Genomic DNA, 19059 nt, shown 5'->3' with positions numbered 1-19059 from the left:
GGGTACTGTAACCTCATCTCTCCATTTTCTTCTCAACCTCACCCAACAGGTCATGCACAAAAACTCCACACGTGGGCAGCTTTTCATATGCAAAAGAATAAGCATGATCTCATTCATCAGATTAGTGCAATCGCTGAGGAACTGCTCCAAACAATAGTTTATGCCAAAAGGTGGGGGGGAGGGAGGAGGAAATCATATCAAAATCACACTTTACAATTTCAAACTCCTTGGCAGTGAAATTACCTAGAATTTGCTTCTACTCAGATTTACCAGAGGCAAAACAGAACGAGTGTTATAAATCCTAAAAGGTCTGTCACATCAGCTGAACTTCTTAGAGGAAGAGTTCAGTCCATCATGCTTAATTTAAAATGAATAAGAAGAAAAAAAACAACTAAAACTATCTTAGTCATAGGTTTCTTATAACAAACACCACATTCCAATGAGAACATAAGACATGACCACCCACCCTTTCCTTGGTTAACTGTAGCATATATGTTCATTTAAGAAGAAAATCTGGACCACAGTAATAGACTGTGTAGGGTGTTTGCCTTGCATGTGGCTGACCAGAATCCATCCCCAGCACTCCATATGGTCCCCCAAACCTACCAGGAGTGATCCCTGAGCCAGAGCCAAGAGGACGCACTGAGCACCTCCAGTTATGACCCAAATACCAGGAGGAAAAAATCCAAATATGTTCTCACATAGGCTTTATGTGATTATAAAGCAATGCATTTTTAAGTACTCTTATTTCAAATCATCCCCTATGCCTTTCCATTTCTCATCCACACACAAAAACACACCCACAAATAAACTATTAAGGATCTATCTCCTTGTTAAGCCACTTCTGTTCAAATTAAATCAATAGGAAAAAGAGTGTGTCTAAAGTAAAATTAGAAAAAAAGAAAACATTTATTTGGCAAACAAATTTAATAATTTAGTGTTATGTCACCAGGGTTGGGGCAAATACCACTGTTTCAAGAAGCTGAATGCTAGTTCTTCTAAATGCTGAATTCAGTACAATATATTTAATATTGCAGGCTCAAAGTCTACAGATGACATTACATAAAATGTAGCAAAATGGGCATAATCCAGATTAGTGATTTAGAGTTGTGGATAACTAACTTTTCCATAGATATCATTTTGTAAGATCCCAGTAGAAACATTATAGAGAGTATTATTTAATATTGATTACAAAAAGCTCAAACCTTGAAAGAGAAAGTCTAAAATAAGTACATTGACTGGGGCCACAGGCATAGTTCCATGGTAAAGTTCCTGCCTTAAAAGTGTCGGCTGAGAGTTCAGTCACAGGTGCCTCCACATACACAGAACCCAATCTTAGAAGCTCTGTTATTTGTGCCCGGCAGCTCAGCTGTCTGTGATTTCCCCATCCCTCCAGCAATTTCCAGTGCGCTGCTGTCAGCAATGTGCATACAACTGAGGAGTGGAACCCCAGTGGAACTGGAGCACACATCATCTGTGAGCACCACAAGTGAAATGTACAGTTAACTACCAGCAAGCACCACACCTGAGTATACAAGCATCATGCAAACCGATGTGTGATCCTCAGCAAGTGCCACACCATGCACATGTGACCGTGACAAGTGAGGCGAGAGAAAACAAAGGAAGGAAGGGGAGAAAAGGGAAGAAAGGAAAAGAGCAATGTAGACTCTTATTGCTAACATCTGACTATACTATTTCAACTGAGTACAGCTACCAAAAAATCAATTATAATTGTCTATTTTTGTTTTAATACAGTAAGCATAATAAAGCAAAGCATAAAATTTTCCCTTGCATGTGTAATTGTACTTAGAAAATAATACACAGAGCTTTATAGGTAAGTGACGGAATAGATTCATTGTTTAATTCAATATACTTTATGGTGTAACTGCCATGCCTGAGGGTTTCTCAATCTTAGCACTACTGGCATTTGGAACCAGATAACTATTATCCAAGGCACCTTAAAATATTTAAAAGCATTCCAAGTATCTACCCACTGAATGTAATAGCATTTTCCTTAGTCATGACAATCAAAAATGCCTCCAAACACTACTAACTGTTCTCTAAAGGAAGAAAAATGTGGGAGGCCAGAGAGACAGTACAGAAGGTAGGGCACTTGCCTTAGATGTGGCCAACCTGGGTTCAATACCCAGAATCCCATATGATCTCCCAAGCCTGCCATGAGTGAGTGATACCTGAGTGCTGAGTAGGAATAAGCCCTGAACACCACCAGGCATGGCCCAAAATCTTTTTTAAAATTTTAAAAAATTTTTAAAAAGGGAAGAAAAATGTCTCCTGGTTAAGAAACACTGCATCAGATAATAGTGAATAAATAAAAATAACACTGCAATGAATTAACTGACAAGCATTCCCTCTGGGAGACAAAACCAATTAAAACATAACACCAACCCTGAATTTTTTAAATGATTTTATCTTCAACCATGCACAAAATTTTTAAGTTTCTTATGAAAATACAGTCATCAAATATTAACATTAGGTTCACAAGATAAATAATATAGGAGGAACTCAAAGACTTTAAAATGGGAAACAACTGTAAATTTATTCCTTTGCAAATAGCAAATCAAGTCCAAAATAAATAAAGAGCATCAACTAATATACATGTTAATTTGGGTATGACAGAAAATAAAATCATTTACCTACTTAAAATATTGTAATTGGGGCATTAAATGTCATAAGGCTAAGCATAGTTCACTCTTGATGTATTCAAAGACTATTAAATTTATGGATTATTCAGATTTTCGTTTTCTCTCTTCTTTCACTTACTGTTAATCATTCCACGTTTTCCCCTGTTCCCTTCCCTTTGTTGCTGATGTTGCTATGACCGTGGCTCACTCTTGCCCGGTTCTAGGGTTCACCAGGCATGACACTCCCGCCCCAGTACCCACACATCTATATCCTGTTGGGCTGCTCCCTGCGTCACATGCTGTAGGCGCAGCTGGCTGCCTGGCACAAATCACACACTGTGTTGCGGTGCTGAGGGTCCTAGGCAACAAAAACCGTAGAACTGTGGGGAGCATCAGGGATCAAACGTGTGGCTGCATGCTTTCTTCCCCTGTTTGGGTTTTATTTTTCTTTCCAACACCACTCCCTCCACTAGAGTGCCCACTTTCTTCCACCATTGGCTCAGGGTCCCATCCCCAATCACCACCCACACTCCCTCGGTTCATGAAAAGTTCAGTTCTCTAAACCAGTCAGTTCTGTCGCCTTTGGTCATTTGTTATTCCCCCTCTGTTTCTATATATCCCACTAGAAAAGTGATCACTCGGTGTTTCTCCTTCTCCTCCGCATGATGATCTCCAGTTCCATCCAAGTAGGGGCAAAATGCATGATTTCATTTTCTCTTACAGCCAAGTAATATTCCACTGTGTGTATACACCATGGCTTCTTTTCAATCATCTCTTCTTGGACAGTCAGTTATTTCCAGATTTGGGCTATTCTGAATAGGGCTATAAGGAACAAAGGAACATGATGCCTATCTTTATTTTGGGGGGGGGTCACACTTGGCAATATTTGTGGTTACTCCTGGCTCTGCACTCAGGAATTACTCCTGGCAGGGTTTGGGGACCTGGAGATGCAGAGGATTGAACCCAGGTTAGGCATGTGCAAAGCAAGCAGTTCACCCAATGTATTATCACAAACGTCTTCTTGAAACAGAGCTTTGGGGGAGGCACTTTTAGTCACTAAGCCATCCTCCAGGTCCCCATTCCACTTCTTTAAAATAAACCTGAGAGAGATCAAGGTAAATGGGAAGAGTCATCACTTAACCAAATTAACTTTGTTCTCATAAGCACTACTGATGAAAAACAGAAACAATTTTACACAAAAAGAGACCAAAACAAAACCTGAGTTATGCTTTAACTTTTCAGTTATCCCCAAATCTTTTATTCAAATGATAAAAAGTTGACTAAGAAACTAATCAAAATAACAGGTAGGCTGACCTGTTATTGTAAAATTACTTGATCACTTGTAAAATTAACAGTATCAGATAATGAGACACTGTACTGTAGCACTGTCCTCCCATTTATCAATGTGCTTGAGCAGGCCCAGTAACGTCTCCATAGTGAGACTTGTTGTTACTGTGTTTGGCATATCGAATACGTCACGGGTAGTTTGCCAGGCTTTGCCGTGCGGGTGAGATACTCTCGGTAGTTTGCCGGGCTCTCCGAGGGGGGCAGAGGAATCGAACCCGGGTCAGCCCGGTCAGCAGCGTGTAAGGCAAAGATCCTACCCACTGTGCTGTCGCTCCAGCCCAATCAGACACAAGTTTTGAAAAAACACAAATGCAAGACAATGTCCTAATTATAATTATATAAACAGTGCTTGCAAAGTACATCATCAGAATAATTTACTGTTATGCTGATACATTCATATTACGGGGAGAAAAAAACTGGAAGTAAAGCAATACGGTAAAACAGTAAGAAGAAAAGGAGAGTTTTACATTCTGGCTCAACAACAAATCATGTGATCTCAGAAAAGAGAATTAATCTTTTATGGGCCAAGTCTCTTCATATGTAAAATGAGGATATCAAACTAAATAACTTCCAGTGCTAAAGATACATAACCTAGGCTACCAACTTAAGCTGTAGCCTTCAGAATGAAAGATGGAACCAGACTCTATAATGGTGGAGTGTGGTAAAGATGGCTCTCACCAGCTAATAATTCTACAGGCCAAGCTTAAATGGTTCTATACTCAGTATCCAATTAAAAGAAGTTCCTCAGGTCGGGAAGATAGTATAGCGAATAGGGTATTTGTCTTGCATGGAGTCAACCCAGGTTCAATCCCCAGCATACCATATGGGTTCTCCAAACTCACATAAGTGATCCCTGAGCACAGTTGGATGTGGTGCTAATTTTTTTTTAAGTCTCTTATCTTTTTTCAAATATGTCTATCCTATAATGTTTTATTTCAGAGAGAGTTAAAGCTACATCCAGAATGAACCCAGAGAAATATTTAAATAAGAATTTCCCAACTCTTGAGACAGCCAATAAATTCTGCCATCTTTTTTTTCAACTTTTTTTTTTTTTTTTTTTTGCTTTTTGGGTTACACCCAGCGATGCACAGGGGTTACTCCTGGCTCAAGCACTCAAGAAGTACTCCTAGCGGTGCTCGGTAGACCATATGAGATGCTGGAAATCGAATCCGGGTCGGCCACATGCAAGACAAATGCCCTACCCACTGTGCTATCACTCCAGTCCCATCTGCTACCTTCTTAAAAGAGAGTAAGGTTGACTTGAATATACACGTCAGAAAACCAAGTCATCCTTCACTGGCCTCTAGCCTCCTTTAGTATACTTTTCACTCCTTCTGTCCAAATGAGCCAATTCTTTGATACTTTGATACTTTCCTATTTCATGATCTGGAAATATATTAACTACTCATTTACGTAAGGTCTTTAACATAGTGTCTAAACTGAGAAATTACTCATGAATGGGAAACTATTAATTTGTATCTTAGAGCAGAAGAGCTTTAAACCTGAATTTAAGTTTATGCTTCCTTTTAGTGTCAAATGCATGCCTACAATTAATGAAACATACCCAGACATGATTTTCTCCAAATCATCTTTATAACCTCTTTGCATTACAGAGAAACAACTCATCAGATAGCATACCATATCAAAGTCCATACTGTTCAGAGAAAACAAGCACAAAGCAAGCAGAGCTGCTACCCAGGGCCACAGTGCTCACCATTCTTTGATAATGTTGTCAACAACGGGAGCAGTACATGCATCTCAACAGATGTGGGCAAGGAATGAATGATAAATTCATGGTTCCACCAGACAAGCACTGAGGCAATGATAAAATAAGGCATGAAACTAGATTCACCTTTCCAAGTATAAATACATCAATCTTAATAGAATGGGGGGGGGGATGGGGGACTGGTCTTGTGGTAGGCAAATCAAAACACAAAAGTTATTCATAACCTTCAGGTCACCTCAACCTTTCTGCTACATCTCTAAATACAGGGAAGCTCTGGTTTGATTTACATCATAAATTCAGTGACAGACACAGATTGCCTTTTCTGTGGAGGAAACAATGCCTGCAGTCACCATGCATTTTCATGTATGCAGCTGTGACCCTGGCTCTTTCAGAAGCATAGTATAGCACTTACTACAGCAATATGCATTTTAAAAGCATTTCTCTACCTGCTCTGAATTTTGATTTGAAAGTGCTGGTCAAAAGCCAAAAGGGATTTGGGGAGGAGGGGGAGGGAGAGAGCAATATTGTATTTTAAATTTGAAAAATGATAAATAAAAACTATTATGAAGATTCCACAATGGGTATTATATAAATAGAAAAAAATAACGACTTTGAATCAGTGTACACGCAACAGTTTTTTTAAGTCAAATGCACATTATCCTTTCCATACCAGCTCCCATGGGGAAAAAAAGACTTAGAGCAAAAATGATTTAAATTTTGACATTTTTAATTAATTTCATTTTTCCTTTGGGTCTTCAAAGTCAATAGGGTAATAAGATTCCTTTGAAAATTCATATTTCAATGATTCTGCCCTCACAATGAACCTTTTTTTCTCTGAATTCCTATTTTAGAGAGGCAGGATTTTAGCGCAGAAGTATCTGCCAATGTCAGAAGTCTGGGATTATTTTAGATACAAAGCTAGGGGGAAACATAAATAGCTCAGGTTCCCAAAACTTCAAATATTAAGCTCTTCGTCATCACTAAAAAAGCAAACAAACTAGAGATAAAACAAATGGACTAATAAAGCAAAAGACATTTATGGTCTTAAAGACATTTACCCACAAATTATCATGCCAGACCTCACATTAAATATGTACATCTGAAAGAACATAGAAAGCATTTTTTAGAGGCTGTATCTAAGTGGGAGACTGAACAGTATTGCGTGGCTCATTTTTAAAACCCAACTGTAAATCCCAGGTGTAAATGCCAGGTGATTAGAACCACAAAATCTGAACAAAGACTTCCCTAGGAGGGAAAAAGGGGAGAAAAGAGGACATGAAAATAAAAGCCAAATACTCAGTTCATTCATCAGAAAAAAATCAAACTGCAAAGGGACAGATGGCCCTTATACAGTACTATTGGCTCTGCTTCCTAGGTTACTGTCCCGCTTCCTTCTCTGCCTCTTCACATCAGCACAGTGAACTGTGCTGGGCTTTCTCAGGGGCAGCTCTCCGACAGTGATATTCCACTCTCCGTTATCTTCTTTCTGATTTTCCTATGGAGATGTTCACTTACCCAGTAAAGCGAGAATTCACAAGTCCTTTCAAATGACATTTAAAATACTGAATAGAAATGTGTGTGCACATTTTCTCGGGGAAAGTCAGAAACTTAGAGACTGTCAAAGAAGACCCTCAAAATCTATGATTTTCCCCTGCCCCCGCCCCCTGCTCCCTGCTAAAGGACAGGTACCAGTGAATTAATCTATGTCTAAGGTAACTGTTACAATTCAGTCTGGTTAACGCCTACTTTTCTTTAAAAAATCAAGACATATAAAGTAAAGAGCATTTCTAAAAAGCAATTATAATTATATTAAGAACCAAGTTCTTTATCTTCAGCAAAACAAAAAAAAAATCCTAATGTGCATAAACAGTTCTATTCCCTTATGGCAGCTTGATTATGTAATACAAAGTATTTGATAATGGTGTCATGCTTACTTTATGCTAAGTAAAATCAAACATCTGCACCTCAGAGAATATCTTTAGTTAATATGCTCCACTAGTGAAATAATCAGCTCTTCCAAAAGCAAAACCATATTAATAACTGATAGTCAATTTTTTTAAGAAACAGGATTCTAAAAAACCTCAATAAAAATAGTAAATGCAATAAGAAAATCTGCACAGAAATGAAAACAATAACAAATACTTTTTGAAATAAAATTTTATTGATTTACCATTGATTGGCTATAATATAAAATTACAAATATCACATTATAAATAGGCTTAATTAAAGACCAAGGCTTACTTTCCAAAGGTAAATAGAAATTTACCTTCATTATAAGAGTAAACTACGAAACACTAAAAGTTCATTAGTATTGGTAAGCATATAAAAATATTACAAGCTACATAAAATACTGCACACCATGCAATGGAAATATATTCCACCTTCAGAAGAAATGAAGTACTAATTAAGTTACAAAATAGATGAACTTTGAAATGATTACATTAAATGTTAGAAAATAGACATTTAAGAAACCACATAACTATAATTTCATTTTTGGGAAATGTCGAGAATAGGCAAATCTACCAATATTGAAGTAGTTTTGCAGGGATTAAGGGCAGATGTTGGGAAATCACTGACAATGGAGATGAAAGTATTCTGGAATTAGAAGCAATAGTAAACAACTTGGTGAATAAAATAATTATATGCACTTTAAAGGAATGATATTTCAAAAGAAAATTTTAAAAGTGAGAATACATCAAACTGAAGAGGTTTCTGCACTGTGAAATGAGAGTGAAAAAAAGACACGCTACCTGATTCGAGAGAATGTCTGTACAGATAACTCAAGTTCTATAAAGCAACACTCAGAGAACTCAACAATGAAACAAACAACCCCATCAAAGAATGGAGAGAGGAACTGAAAAGACACTTCCTCAAAGAAGACATAAAGATGGCCAACCTGCACATGAAAATCATCACTGCTAAGTATCATGGAAATGCAAACCAAAATGACAATGAGCTATTACCTCATACCAGTGAGAAAAAGCTCTATCAAACAGTTCAGAAATGGTCAGGGCTGTTGGGGACGTAGAGAAAGACAAAGCCTCATCAAGTGTCAGAAGCACTACCCTCTACATCGGCCTCTATGGAAAACCATACAAAAGCTTCTCAAAAATGGAAAATTAGAACTTCGACATGACCCTGTGATTCCAATTTCTGACATCTAGCCCCAAAATATCATTAAATATTGAAGACATAAACACACCTGTGTTTGTTGTTGTGCCCTCTACAATAATCAAAGTCTAGAAACAAACAAAGTGCCCAGGACAGATGAGTGAATAAGGAAATTGTGGTATAAACGCACTATGAAATATTAGGCAGCTATAAGGAAGGTGCCATCCTCATTAGTAGAGGGGTGACTATCTCTGCCTGTCACATGAGAGACCAGAGGGAGGTTGCCTCTGCTTTGGAGACTGGTGAGATAATAGAATGGGTCAGGTGCTTGCCTGGCACAAAACCAATCCAGGTGACCCCCCAGGTTGATCCCTGAGTACAGAGCCAGGAGTCAGTTCTGAGCACAGCCATCTGTAACCCCAAAAACAAAACAAAAAGAATCTTTATGCCTATGCTAAATAGATACAGGTATGGAAAGAAAGTATTTTTAATGTCACTATGAAATACCAAGATATTTATATTTCACTTTATTTGGTCAATGATTTACAAACCTAGCTGTAAGAGAATATCTTGAACAACTTAAAAAAAGAAAACAGATTTATAGTATCAACATTACCCCCCACCTAGGCTTTCTAAATCAGAATTTATAAAGGCATGAACTCAAAATCTGCAGGTTAACTGGTTAGCTGGGAACTCTTGCCATTTTCATATCGAAAGCCTAGCTCTAGGGGCTGGAGGGAAATGGTCAGGGTTAGCACAGCAGGTAGGGCGTTTTGCACGCAGCCAACCCGGGTTCGATTCCCAGTATCCCATATAGTCCCCCCCAGAGCAATGCCAGGAGTAATTCCTGAGTGCAGAGCCAGGAGTAACCCCTGAGCATCGCCAAGTGTGACCCAAAAAAAGCAAAAATAATAACAACAACAATAATAATAATAAAGTCTAGCTCTATCTCTACTACTACAAATATGAATGCAATGGCAGGGTAGGACTACCCCCATAAGGAATCAACACATTGGCTGGAGGGAAGTGGGTTGTGAATTTGATGCAGGGCAAGTATTTCATGGTTACATAAATGGCAACAGTAAAATAAAAGAACCAATACTTGGACCGGATGATCAAAATTAAAATCACTAGTGACTATTAAAACATAAGATTCACCTGAACAAACGTAGAGATCTAAGTGGTCTTACAAAAGAATTCATGATTCAGGTTGAATCCCATCAAGCTGAAAGGTTGCAAAGAGTTGGAGAAAGGAGGGGGGAAAATAATTCAGGAAAAGTTATCTTTCCCTAGGCAAGGCATGAGTGGGGAAGATGGGGGTGGATATTATCATAATTACCTCACCAGCAATGACCAGGAAATTATAGACTCTTGGTTTAAAATTCCACTTTGGAGAAACTTCAGTTAAGTTTAAGTATTAAGTCTTAAGAGGACTTTTACATAAAGGACTCCATCTCAGGCCTGTTCTTAAGCAGAAGTAGGAGGAACACTACTATCTTCTCCAGAAGAGAGCCAAAGAAGGATATAGTATCACTTTTACAGTATTCAAAAATGTCAATCTTAAGGAAGGCAAGAGATAGTTTCAAAACTTAAAAGACTAAAAAGATATGACAAAGGTAACATTTGATCCTCAGATTCTAAAATTGGACAAAAAGATATGAAAAAAACATTATTGGGACTAGACAGAGAGTTCAAAGTGCTGGACATATACACTGCCATGTGGCAGACCTGGGTTCAACCTCCACTAATGTATGGTTTGCCTAAGCATCACCAAGTATGGCCATCAACCCCAAAAGACATTATTAAAACAAATGGCAGGGCTGAGTGATAGTACAGTCTAGTACAGCTGGTAGGGCATTTGTTCTTGCATGTGGTCGACCCAGGTTCAATGCCCAGCATCCAATGCATCCCATATGGTCCCCAGAGGACCGCCAGGAGTAATTCCTGAGTATAGAGCCAAGAGAACCCCTGACCATTGCCAGATGTGATCCAAAAAAGAAAGAGAGAGAGAGATGGAAATGGCAAAACTTAAATATGGACATCAGATCAAAGCACTGTATCAATGTCAATTTTCTCAAGCTGATAACTACTATGACTATAAGAAAATATACCCATAGGTGATGGAACATTATATGACTGGAATTCAGTCATGAACAGCTTTGCAACTGCGTTTCTCATGGTGACTAAAAAAAAAAAATCTGGGGGGTGGGGAGTGGAATATCCTAGCTTGTTCTTCAAGCCTATGTTCTCCCTTGTTAGCCTGGCTCCAAGCTTCTTTGCTTGCCTATTTCTAGTCTGGAGAAATCTGTATTTTCTCACGAGCATGTACTTCTCTCTTTCTCTGCATTCATGTCTTTTTTAAATTAGTGTCAATAAAAACTATCTTACACACACACAAGCACTCTCTCCCACTACTTGGAAGGCACATGCTATTGAATATATGCGATCTACGTTCAAATCAGTTTTGGTTTCGTTGTTTCTCCACATACCCCATTCTCCTTCCTTCATTGTTGGTGTTAATTCTATTGCAATGATGGGATGTTGGGCACATACCTGGCAACAGTGCTCACATATTCTCAGCTACAATGCTTCCAGAGGACCTCATGTTGCCATGTTTGTCCCCAGCCACAGTGCTCATAGAAACTTGTACTCCTTTCATTGTGGAACACACCCTATCTCTCCCAGACTCACATACTTGATGAGGCTACCTTTTCTGTTCATTTGGTTTCAGTTTTAGCTTTTGGGATACACATTGATGATGTTCAGGGCTAACTGGCAGAGCTCAGTGGACCCTGTGCCATGCTGGGGTTTGAACTGGGGTCAGCCACATATAAGGCCAATGCCTACCTTCAGTACTGTCTCTCTGACCCTGGGGTCACACCCTTAACTGAGGGCATAACACAAGTGACAGTTGGGCTGACTACAGCACCCATACATGCACTTGCTGGAATCATACTTCCTGGCTTTGGTATTTACACATGCAAGTTCTGGTGTTTGCTGAGAATTATACCCCTTTTCTGTGGTATTAATACACATCTGTGTTACTGCTAGAAAACATCTTGTGAAACCAAAATCAGAGACAGTAGGGATACTTGGAGGGTACCTGGCACATGTGGGACACTGGGGATTTGAATATTGACTATATAGTCAAAAGCCACATGCTTTAACCATGTATTATTCCCTTAGATATTCAAATAGTCGCTGTTGTTGTTTTTTTAATTAAATAGAGTGTGATAAAGAAGAAAATAAATAAACCCTGATGAATCAGTGCAAATCCCCTAGATCTAAAATCACTCTTCTGGGGTTAGAGTGAGAGCACAGCAGATAGAGCGTTTGCCTTGCACGTGGCCAACCCGGGTTCAATTCCCAGCATCCCATATGGTCCTCCGAGCACTGCCTGGAGTAATTCCTGAGTGCATGAGCCAGGAGTAACCCCTGTGCATCGCTGGGTGTGAACCAAAAAGTAGGCCCTCCCATTGTTCATCGATTTCTCGAGGAGGCCCAGTAACGTCTCCATCATGAGACTTGTTGTTACTGTGTTTGGCATATCGAATACATCACGGGGAACTTGCCAGGCTCTGCCGTGCGGGCGAGATACTCTCGGTAGCTTGCCGGGCTCTCCGAGAGGGGCGGAGGAATCGAACTCGGGTCGGCCATGTTGGCTGCGTGCAAGGCAAATGCCCTACCGCTGTGCTATCGTTCAAAAGTAATATAAATAAATAAATAAATAATAAAAAATAAATATAAAATCACTCTTCTTCTTCATCACATGACTGTCTCTGCTCAACTTCCAAATGGGTATAAGAGAAAGTGCAAAACATTTTAATCCTCAGATAAAGCTGGCTACCAGAATTAAAACTAGTTACATTTTGATCTCCCCAATCGCAAACTAACTTAGTATGTGCACTTTGTATGAGTATATCTGGGGACTAGCTCTTGTTTTTCTCTTTAGTGGTCATAAGGGATGAATACATTTACTTTAAGAGTAGAATGCATTTGCTTTAAATAAAAAATATCAATAGGGATTACAAAGTATCTTAGCCTGCAAGATGTACATCTAAGTTCTTCAAATTAACTCTTCATCCAAATTACATTAAGAATATACAAAGATTCATAAATACATTTATGGAGTATATAACTTTAATAAACTCAAGGTATTAACCATCCAGTTTGGAACATACCAGCTGCCAAAAAATGTTTAATTATTTCCTTCTTTCAGAAAGTACAGCTTGATGTTCACCAAACCAAACCTTTTCACAAATAAAATTCTTAACATTTGATATTTGTGCATGTCAGTCACTGTCTGGCACATCAGAACGATGCACAAATTCTGGAACAAGAAGTTACTGCTCATGAATTCACAGCTATTTCCTCACTTCAGCTGAGGGAAGAAGGATCTTTAAAAGATTGCCATCATATGAATATGCAGAGGAAAAATTAAAAGCAAAAGCACAGGATAAAATTTCAGAAAGAATAATGGTATATTCAAAGCAAACGAGAAAATGAGCTTCTAAAGATTTATAAATTATACAAATTTAATTTGCTCTTTTTTACAAATAAAATTCCTGCCAAATATTGGTTCTCTATCCCACTTTTTGCGTAGTCAATATTAAAGGATGTTAAATATTAAATATAAATGTGTTACAGAAAAGTGGACTTCAAACTCATCCAATTTAAACCAAACAAATGGAGAAGAGGAAAAATAAAAATAAACCTGAATTACAGAATTACAGAAAAATCTTAGTAAGGTTTTCTTTTGGGAAAAAAAAAGTAACTGGAGGCTGGAGAGATAGTACAGTGGGTAGGCACTTGCCTTGCATTTAGCCCATCCCAGTTGGGTTGAATCTCTGGAATCCCGTATGGTCCCCAGAATCTCAACAGGAGCGATTTCTGAATGCAGAGCCAAGAGTAAGCTCTGAGCACAAGAGTAAGCTCTGAGCACAACTGGGTTTAGCCCCCAAATAAAAACAACAACAACAACAAATTAAAATTAAAAAATTAACATCTGCTCAATGCCTCTTTTGCAGACCACAACACCCAAAAGGAGAGAGAGAACACAGGGGATTGCCCTGCCACAGAGGCAGGGGGGGATGGGGGGATGGGGGTGGGAGGGATATTATCCATGGTGGTGAAAAATGGGCACTGGTGGAGGGATGGGTATTTGATCATTGTATAATCGAAACCCAAGCACAAAAAATTGTAAATCTACAACTGTACCTCATGGTGTTTCGCTAATAAAAAAAAAATTAACATCTGAATTGTTTCCCAAGATTTAGAATCAGGAAATTTTAGATAAAATGTTATTACTATTGAAAAAAAAAGATCATGCAGCTCTGGCAATATGCCTCCCTAAAAGCAATGCTTGCTGCAACAACTGGTCAGCAGTTCTCAACAGTACCTGCACACTGAGAATCATCTAAGAGACTGTGAACATGCATAAATGCCTGAAGTTGATCTTCCCCTCACTCTGGGTAGAGTTTAGAAATCTATGCTTAAAAGTACCAGAAGGAGTTTTAAAGTATAACCAAATTGAAGTTCATGGGCATAGAGTTTTACACTTTGCATTTGCTCTTCATTTAGTCACAGTAGTTAAAAGTGGTATTATGTTTATCTTCCAATAATTCCAAACTTAAAAAAAAACAACATCATTTAAAGTAGTCAAAACCCCTTTAACATAACTCTACTTAATCTTGTTGAAAAACCACAAACCAAAGAAGGGTCCAGTTAAGCAATATGAACTTTAGTATGGTCAGTAGGCCACTACCACATCCCAAATCTCTTGTTAAAATGTAAGTTTTCACCTTTCGTATCTACACCTGGTCTCTCTGTCCATTAGTGGACATCATAAAAACTTGGTGCCATGGTGCTAAGGAATGGACATTTTTGTTGTTGTTGTTTTATTTCATTTGGGGGTCACACCCAGCAATGACAAGGGGTTACTCATGGTTCTATACTCAGAAATTACTTCTTTTTGTTTTGAGGACATACCCAGCAATGAATGCTCAGGGGTTACTCCTGGCTCTGCACTTCGAAATTTATCCCCGCAGGGCTCAGGGGACCACATGGGATGCTAGGAATCGAACCCAAGCAACTATGTGCAAGAAAATGCCCTACTTGTACCATTTCTCAGGCCCAGGAACAGGTTTTTTACCGCCTAATAAGTGACAATTAAGGTACATGATTAAGCCACTCAAGACCCTCCCTAGTCTAACCAAAGTAGTTGCTAATATCATTAAAACACCAGGGACTCAAGAAATATCTCTCTGCTATAAATCCACAAACAACTATATACATATGACCTAACCAAGCAGTTGAGAAATACACTGATTTCTGAGTTTCACAAAAATCCTAACAAATGAATGAGAATCTCTGGCAAGTGGGATTATGGGATTTTTGTGCATGAGAAGTTCAAGAACTATAAAAGCTATAAGTTAAATAACAACAACAAAAAAAATCTTCCCTAGAGCCCCTTTAGGAAATTGACAGGTGTCAAGAGAAAATCACCAGCTAACATTCTAGGACCTCACCTCTCCCTCAATCCTCACCCCCAAATTGGCATGACTTCAGCAATTTCAGACAGATCCATCAAATAGGAACACATATTCTGCTTCACTGCAACTCAAATTAGTCAGCTAATAAGACAAAAAGAAGTGAGAAATACACTCCCATTGTATTACAGCAGAATCTGTAACACCAGAAAAATTTTATTCATTTCATGCCTAGAAAGCTTGCAATTGTTTGTCATGCCACTTTTATTTGAAATTAATCCTGCAACAAAACCAATGAGCACCTCTCGGTGGAGTTCTAAAGCTTCTCACCTCTGTTTCTTGCTTTTATATGCAGTTAATCAGCGGCCTCTCTGAGGCTGGATCACATTGCTATGCAAATGTGGCAAAGGTTTTAAAACAGCATGGCAATTTTATGCTTGACTCAGGTAATCATGGCTCTCTGGAGGGGGATCTGCTCTTCAGGCTCACCTCTCCTGTTTCTACCAGCCACAATCCCCCCTGGAGGAACTTAAGGCTCTTATACACTCAATTACATGCTATTGATTTATAGTGCCAAACAGCCATGCACATAAGGGCTCTCCATGAACATTACTGGATTATACCAACTCAGGTGATTGATTCTAAACTTCTTACTGGGCCACCAATCTAAAGACAAACCGTAACCCCCAATCTGATTTCGACTCCCTGAACCAGGCTCCCTATTCATACCTTGCACCTATTTTCTTTTGAAAACAGGCTGATATTAGAACCAAGGGTGGGAGAAAACAAATTATCAGGGAAAAAAGAACATGACAAGATGACTAAAGGTCTGGCACATACACACAGTGAGGACAATCCGGATTAAAAAGAGAATCGCTATAATTCTTCTGCATGATAGAAATAAGGTTGATTTGTTTTTATTTGGGGGCCATACCAGTGATGCTCAGGGCTTATTCCTGGCTCTGCTCTCAGGAATCATGCTTATTGGTACACAGGAGACCATACAGAATGCCAGGCATCAAACCCGGTCAGCACATGCAAGGCAAGTGCCTTAACCCAGCGCCTGGAAATAAGTTTAATACTGTCATCTCTACTAGTGCTGCTGAGACTTTAAAGAGCTTATGAGCTATTTTTCTAGGAATGTCTTCCTAGAAAGCGTACTCTGATTCAGGTAGTCTGAGACAGAGCTAAGATTCTACATTCCTAACCAGCTCCCAGGTACTACTCAACCTGCTGAGAACTCTGCTACTTATTATGTGGTGAGGGAACAGCGGCATCAGGATCGGCCAGGATCTTGTTAGAGAAGAATCTTAAACCCACCCTAGAGCTAAGGAAAGACAGCTGCCACACAAACAGTCCCAGAGGTTAGCATGCACATTAAAGAGCCGGTAAAAGATCACCATCCCACTACCAAGAAGACCTACAAAATGTGCGCCTGGAAAATTGAGAGATAAATTGCAAAAGATAATTGTAACATATGAGACCATTTACTTGTTATCAAAAGTGAAACACTATAAATATGCTAAACAAATAAAAGGCTTCAACTTGCTCCAGATAGCTGTGATGTCAACTGATTAGCACTGCAGCTGCTGTAAATTCAAGCCAAAGATGGTCGACAAGTATCTGACTTACTTTCCCTGTTGGATTATCATAGCCAAGAAATCCATCTCCATGAGCCAGTATGTTCTTGTTCATAGTGCTGTTCTCATTCCTTTGAAACAGACATATTCTAGATTCATCCAAGTTGCTACAACCAAGGTGGCATTTCCTGGGGTTCTCTGCTCTTTAAGAGGGAACCCTCCTATAAAGGAATGCCTTTTTAGAGTCACAGAGATAGCCCAAGGGATAACCTGCCTGTCCCACATGTGGCCACGCCACGCCCGGTTCAATCCCCAGCACTGCATATAGTTCCCTGCGCACAGAGCCAGGAGCAGTCCCTGAGCACTAATAGATGTGGCCCAAATCATCTCCTTCTAAAAAAAATAATAATGTCTTTCTGTGGATCAGGGAAATAGCTCAGGGGGTTGGGAGTATGTACATTGCAAGGCATGGGCCTGAGTTTGATCGCCAGCATGTAATGGCATCCAGGAGTGCTCCTACATTGCTAGGCCCTCGCACTGAACCACCTGGCCCAATTGGCCATGTATTGTTGAGCACAAGTTAGGAGGCCTTTCTCTCCCCCCTCAAAAGGCTTTCAGAACCTTCAAGATAGTAATTAGGTCCCTTTTACGGGCAAGTATGATGCCCTCACTTACAATTCCCCCATAAAAATCCAATACATTTTATTGTGAGTGTTGCTATGGGTATTTTCTACTATGTCATATTCACTATGACAAGGAAAGGACAAATCAATGTTCCTAACTGGGCTAGCAATAACGCTTGTATAGCATCAATTCATTTTTGGTTTCTTAAATAAGGGCCACACACAACAGTATCAGGGTCTGGACACACATAGAAGTGTCAAGGGGTGGGAGAAGCAATGCACTGGGATACTCAGGGGCCATCAGCATCACCACCTGTGGTGCTTAGTAAGTCAGACATTGCCAGGGATAGAACTCAGGACACTGTGTATGCGCTTTGCCATATCCCAGGCCCAATTTTATTAACTTTCATAGTAATAAAATTTGCCATGTTACTGAAGAACTCTTTGTTTAATAAATTTGCTAAGTGAACTCATCAGTTTTTAACAATATTAGAGAAAAAGTTACTATATATACTAGATCATAAAGAAGATCTAATTTTGAATAAATGTCTTCCCTTTGTGGAGCTAGAGAGATAATACAGCAGGTAAGGCACTTGCCTTGCACATAGCTAATTCGGCTTCAATCCCTGACATCCCATATTGCTCCCCAAACAACACCACAGTAAATCCTGAGCTCAGAGCCAGAAGCAACCCCTGAACATCATGAGATGTGGCCCCCAAAAACTAAAAATAAAATTTTTAAAAATTCTTCCATTTCCAAAAAGAACTCTAAAATAAACACACAACAATGATAATAAGCATACTGTCAATTCTTTCTCTATGCTTTGAGTCTTTGTAAGACAAACTCCACAAGAGCGTATGACCCTCAATCATGGCTGCATTGAAGAGCTAATTTTTAACAGATTATAACTCTCAGTTCATGACTCAACAATTCAGATTTAAAAAAAAAAACCCTTTTTGAAGAAAGGAGAAAAGGCTTACCTAATAGAATATATGTCCCGAATATTTTTCTCCCCACCTTTTCCTTCCTTAAGAGCCTGCATTTGTAATAACTTCATGATAGCTTTTATCAAGCCATGTGTATTCCTGTAAAGAGATTAAAAAAAAATTGTCAAATATCACATACATGAAGCATGATGTAAATATTCTTATCAAACACTTAATCCTACTTTTTTCTAATTAAAATTTTATGAATGCATTGTGATTTACAAATCACATTTAAATGAAATATAATTGAGGATCCAGAAATAAATATACATATATATGGATATATGGATACACACACACACACACCACATATATAGATACTTAATTCACAACAGAGGAGTCAAGGGTATATACTAGAGAAAGGAATGTCTCTTCAACAAACGTTGGGAGAACTGGATCGTCAGATAAAAAGAGGAAACTAGACTACTATCTCATACCATACAAGAAGTAATTGAAAATGTAATAAAGACTTGAATATAAGAGTATAAGAATTCCTATATGAGAAATTAAAACAAAAACAAATCAAGCAGCAAAGTAAAAGGCAAAAGAAACTCT

The 19059-nt window shown here is 38.8% G+C and overlaps 1 protein-coding gene across 1 annotated transcript in view; it reads right to left on the bottom strand.

Annotated features, from left to right (window-relative positions):
* FOCAD (focadhesin) overlaps positions 1-19059 on the bottom strand; it is a 339599-nt gene that overhangs the window by 243086 nt on the left and 77454 nt on the right. The window contains exon 5 of the mRNA XM_056117152.1: positions 18499-18603. Coding sequence (XP_055973127.1) covers positions 18499-18603 — 105 coding nt within the window. The remainder of the gene's footprint in view (positions 1-18498; positions 18604-19059) is intronic.

Source organism: Sorex fumeus, unplaced genomic scaffold (assembly GCF_029834395.1).
Source record: "Sorex fumeus unplaced genomic scaffold, SorFum_2.1 ptg000034l, whole genome shotgun sequence".
Classification (NCBI taxonomy): domain Eukaryota; kingdom Metazoa; phylum Chordata; class Mammalia; order Eulipotyphla; family Soricidae; genus Sorex; species Sorex fumeus.
This window is presented reverse-complemented; position numbering and strand designations above follow the sequence as displayed.